At 44.7% G+C, this 5785-nt stretch overlaps 1 protein-coding gene across 1 annotated transcript in view; it reads left to right on the forward strand.

The window, feature by feature from the left end:
- LOC138958041 (dynactin subunit 3-like) overlaps positions 1-5291 on the forward strand; it is a 15873-nt gene extending 10582 nt beyond the window's left edge. The window contains exon 7 of the mRNA XM_070329091.1: positions 5145-5291. Coding sequence (XP_070185192.1) covers positions 5145-5291 — 147 coding nt within the window. The remainder of the gene's footprint in view (positions 1-5144) is intronic.
- Positions 5292-5785: the final 494 nt, after the last annotated feature.

A 5785-nucleotide genomic window follows, 5' to 3' on the forward strand; every position in this document is an offset into this window, starting at 1 on the left:
GTGTATTGAGATGTCAGATGTTAACGATCCTAACACCCAAACCTAATGAAACTTGGAGATGATGAAGCCTAAATATACGTCAAACTTAGAAAAGCGTGTGAACAATTTTAATATGGGTACAACTACGACATTCATCGGATAAAACCGGCATACTGCAATGTGCTACTAATAAGTATTCCCCCCCCCCCCAAATAAAATAAAAAGGTAATATAAGTCATCATTATTAACTATCACGATTTAATTTACGACACAAAACGCATAAAGCGTGAAGAAAAATCCTTGAAATAGGAAATGTGCGGAAAAACCCATTCATACACGCTAACGTGCTATTGCAGATAAGCTTACCGCGAGTCGCATTGAAATCACAAACTGACAATTAAATTGTGAAAAAAAATGAAACTGGATCACACGGGTTCACGATGACTCGTAGGTAAGATAAACCACGCCAAAATAAATTCTTGGAAAATTGCTCGCTCTCTACGGAGGGCACCTAGGATGTTTTCAAGCGGTGAGTGTTTAAATGAAAGGGTGTTTGTAATGTGTGTAAAAGCCTGACAGTATCTGTGATGGTTTACGGGAGGCTGACTGTGCCTTTAACACCTCATCGTCCTTCCTTTACCCCATCCTCATGCGTATCTCAAAATCCCAGAGCGAGTTCCCTTCTCAACCCCGAAAACAGCGCTGGCCTTTCTCGATTGAAATCGGGGAGAAATGGTAACAGTGCAAATCCAAATGCAAAATCCAAATAATCCATTAAGGTCTGATGCCTGCTGTTTTTTGGCGCATAGAGAAACCAAACCCAGTGGGAAATTACGCGCGAGATTCTCACGCGCACGGGAAACATTTAACACTTTTTGTGAATCAGCCGTCGCTCTAAAATGATAGAGTTGGCACGCTTTAGGACAGTTGAAATTTAATCTATTTTTTGATTTGATGATTTTTAGATTTTTCAATGTTTGTTTTGTTTCGTTTTGGAAGTGCTTCTCTGTTTCTCGTTTTGATTTTGTTTTGTTTTACGCTTTGTTGTTTTTGCTATCCTTCAATTGATTCAATACCACAATTGTGCTCAAGTCCCCCCCCCCCCCCCCCCCCACAATTTCTCAAAAATGTTTTGGAAAAGATTCTTTCACTTGTATATTTTCCCCCTGATTGTTTCGATTTGTTTCCACGGTAATATTTAAAGATATTTTCTTAGTTTTGCAAATCTGAGTTAGCGTTGTTTAATGCGTACGCTCGTATTGGTCTCTCTCTCTCTATATATGGTGTGTCCGTGTGTGTGTGTGTGTGTGTGTGTGTGTGTGTGTGTGTGTGTGTGTGTGTGTGTGTGTGTGTGTGTGTGTGTGTGTGTGTGTGTGTGTGTGTGTGAATACGAATACGAATACGAATAAACTTTATTGTCATATTGTGTGTGAGTGTGTGTGTCTGTGTGTCTGTGCCTGTGTGTGTGTGTGCCAGTGTGTGTGTCAGTGTGTGTGTGTGTGTGTGTGTGTGTGTGTGTGTGTGTGTGTGTGTGTGTGTGTGTGTGTGTGTGTGTGAATACGAATACGAATACGAATAAACTTTATTGTCATATTGTGTGTGAGTGTGTGTGTGTGCCAGTGTGTGTGTGTGTGTGTGTGTGTGTGTGTGTGTGTGTGTGTGTGTGTGTGTGTGTCTGTCTGTCTGTCTGTTTGTCTGTCTGTATGTCTGTCTGTTACGTCTGTCAGTCTCAGTGTAAGTCTGTCTTTCTTATATTGTATGGGGCAAAACCATAAAAGTCATCATCGGACAAGATCAAACTTTCTGATGTATTTCCCTGCCATTCTGTGTCAAATGTTTACAGCCGAGAGAAGGTTATAAACCGCAACGATAAAGAAAAAGTTTATATCTCTGTGCAAATGAGTATGCACACAAAGCCCCACTTGCATGTACCAGCATCCTGGCTGACAGAGAGAGAGAGAGAGAGAGAGAGAGAGAGAGAGAGAGAGAGAGAGAGAGAGAGAGAGAGAGGAAGAGAGAGAGAGAGAGCGAGAGAGAGAGAGAGAGCGAGCGAGAGAGAGAGAGAGAGCGAGAGAGAGAGAGAGAGAGAGAGAGCGAGAGAGAGAGAGAGAGAGAGAGAGAGAGAGAGAGAGAGAGAGAGAGAGAGAGAGAGAGGTTGTATTGTGGGTGGACAGAACGAAATGAGCACGAAGTCAGACAGACAAATGCACGCGCGCGCACACAGACACACAGACACATAGTCACACAGACACAGACACACACAGACACACACACACACACACTCACACACCAACCCCCCCCCACACACACACAAACATACACTGGCGCACACACACACACGCACACGTACGGCACACACGCGCGCACGCGCGCACACACACACACACACACACACATACACACACACACTTACACACACACACACACATACACACACACACACACACTGACACACACACACATACACACACACACACACACACTGACACACACGCACACACACGCACACATACTTACACACACACACACACTGACACACACACATACACATACACACACACACACTTACACACACACACACACACACACATGTATACACACACACTTACACACACTGACACACACACTGACACACACACTGATCCCGACCCGCACCCCTACACAGCGAGACATACCAAAGCACCACAAATGTCTACAGTATCTATTTCTTTTTCTTCAAAAGTTAGTTCTCCAGTGTTTTGGACGGAGCCCAGGCCTGATTCAAGTGTACAGTGTGATCGATTAGAATTAGAACGCCAGCGGCGGCCACAGACACGCTTGCGTGACTTGCTCTCGTAGCTAAACTGAATTGGTAGGAATCATCACTTTACTCCCTTTTCTGTTATTCATGGAAGCGGAATTTGCTAACTTTGGTAGCTAAAATTGGTAAAACTTGATCAGATTTTTTTTATCCGTTTCTCTCAAGCTCTTTCTGAACTCTTGTTTTTTTGTAAAAGCGAAATTTGCCAACTTTTCACTGACTGAAAAAAACTCGGAAAAGGGAGTCTGGTTTGATTGTGGAAACAATTTTTTTTTTAAATTACCGAGTCGTGTTTTTCTTTTGATTTTGTTAATTGGCTCTCTGTTTCTCTCCTCCTTTTCGTGTCCTTCTTCTTCTTTTATCGTTGTTGCTGCTAGTGCTACTGAAATAAAGGTAACCCAAACAGTAGTTACTTCTAACTTTATATTCTTGCATGTGCTTTGGCTTCAACCCCACTACCCCCCCCCCCCCCATAACCCCCTCCTCCCAACACACACATAACTTTCAGCCTTGCACCCCACTCGTCCAGAATCTACCGCATCCTGTGTACTATCTAGGTTTTCTTTGCAAGCGAATCTCACCACACAGTGGAACCTCCTTTTTAAGACCCCAACATTTAAGACTTCCTCCTCTTTAAGACCGCCTTTCTCAAACGTTGTGTTCATAGTCTCTGTAAACTTGCCTCTAATTTAAACTCCCTTCACCTGCTTTACTCGGATTTTTGAAAGTCGTATAAGGGGGGTTTCTCTGTAAACCCACCAAAGTCGTATAAGGGGGGTTTCTCTGTAAACCCACCAAAGTCGTAAAAGGGGGGTTTCTCTGTAAACCCACCAAAGTCGTATTAGGGGGGTTTCTCTGTAAACCCACCAAAGTCGTAAAAGGGGGGTTTCTCTGTAAACCCACCAAAGTCGTATAAGGGGGGTTTCTCTGTAAACCCACCAAAGTCATAAAAGGGGGGTTTCTCTGTAAACCCACCAAAGTCGTAAAAGGGGGGTTTCTCTGTAAACCCACCAAAGTCGTATTAGGGGGGTTTCTCTGTAAACCCACCAAAGTCGTATAAGGGGGGTTTCTCTGTAAACCCACCAAAGTCGTATAAGGGGGGTTTCTCTGTAAACCCACCAAAGTCGTAAAAGGGGGGTTTCTCTGTAAACCCACCAAAGTCGTATAAGGGGGGTTTCTCTGTAAACCCACCAAAGTCGTATAAGGTGGGTTTCTCTGTAAACCCACCAAAGGCGTTCCTGTGAGTGACAGAGGCTGCAGTGTGTGTTCCCCCTGCTGTTTTGCAAGGTGTTGGTTCTGCGACGGTAGACACGTGGAACGGAACTCTAAATGTTCGTTTGATTGTTGATCAACTTTGTGCGATCCCAGACCACCCTTGTGTGTGTTTTACCACGCTCCTTTGCTGTTTCACTGCGTGTTACTGTTTGCGAGAGATTCAGGCCTGGAATATCTTTGTTCGGGCTTTGTACACCACCACCCACAGACATAGAAAGAGCTCTTTCTATGTCCGTGGCCACCACCCCTCTTCTCAGTTCAGGTCTTTGGTTTACATTGAGCTACATCCTGTCGTTTGACTTGTTGTATTTGGGTAGGTTTCGTGATATGGTCTGTCGGAAGGGCTAGGGCGGTGTCTTGAATCTGAATCTCTGTTTCTCTAATTTCTGAAAAAGCCGAAAATAAAACATTGTAAACCTTGTTCGTTTCAGGCCGACAGATTGACTTGATGTTTTGTTTTCGCTAAACGCGACTTGTTTCTTATCCCCTTTCGTACATTTTCTGCCTCTGCCCAAAACTTTGTCCGGTAATCCTTAAAAGTTGGTCTGCCAATTCCTCCTCCATTAGCAGCAACACCCATGTCATCTGCTACACGTCGGCTATCACTCATATGAACATTCAGAGAGCGGCGCCAGTCCTCCTCCTCCTCCTCCTCCTCATCATCATCATCATCTTCTCTTCCGCCTCCTCCTCCTCCTCCTCCTCCTCCTCCTCCTCCCCCTCCTCCTCCTCCTCCTCATCATCATCATAATCATCATCATCATCATCATTATCGTCTCCTCTTCCGCCTCCTCCTCCCCTCCTCCTCCTCTTCATCATCATCATCATCATCATCATCATCATCATCATCATCATCATCATCATCATCATCATCATCATCATCATCATCATAGTGTTCATCGTCATCGTCGTCCTCCTCTTCTTCTACGTCAATGTCATATGGTTATCAACATCATCATTGTCATCGTCGTTGCTGTCGTCTTTCTTCTCGATCTCTCCGCTTCCTTTGTACTCCTCTTCTCCCTCTCTCCTTCTGTCTCTTCTGTCTTGTCTGCTTTTGTGTACAGTAGCGCCTCTCCCTCCACCGCAGCGCCTGTCCAATCCTGCCAAGGGCCGTGTGATCTGTTACATGTCTGCTATCGCTCAGATGAACACTCACACAGCGGCGCCAGTCTTTGGGGTCAGGGTTGTGTTGCCATCAGCGGCCCTCCGACAGATTGGCGCGGCCAAGGGATGAGATGAAAAAATCTTCGATCTTGTGGGAGCTTTTGATTGTTTGGAGGCTAAAGCTACGGCTAAAGCTTGCAAGGAGCCAGCGAGCGTGCTGATGACAACAATCCATCTTTTGGAGAGCGGCGGATGGATGAAATTCATTTCATCCTCGCGGCGTGTCCTCCTGTCCTGAGACGTTTTGTCAATGCTTGTTCGATCACTAAATCTTCAAAACGACGACAATCCCTTTCTCAATCCTTTTGAGCGCGGCGGATTGGTTTTAATTTTATTCCATCTTCTGCTTGCCCTGTCCTGTGACTTGTAGTCCTTGCCTGTTGCATTCTATCACTAAACTTTAAACTATGTTGGTACTTTATTTAAAGGGTGGAGGAGAGTATCGTTAACAATGACAACGTTCTCTTTATTTGAGCGCGGTAGTGTGATTTAATTCTTTTTGGATATCTCCGGTCTGCTTGTCCTGCAGCGTTTAGTCATTGATTGTTCAATCACTAAATCTCT

Source organism: Littorina saxatilis, linkage group LG1 (assembly GCF_037325665.1).
Source record: "Littorina saxatilis isolate snail1 linkage group LG1, US_GU_Lsax_2.0, whole genome shotgun sequence".
Taxonomy (NCBI): domain Eukaryota; kingdom Metazoa; phylum Mollusca; class Gastropoda; order Littorinimorpha; family Littorinidae; genus Littorina; species Littorina saxatilis.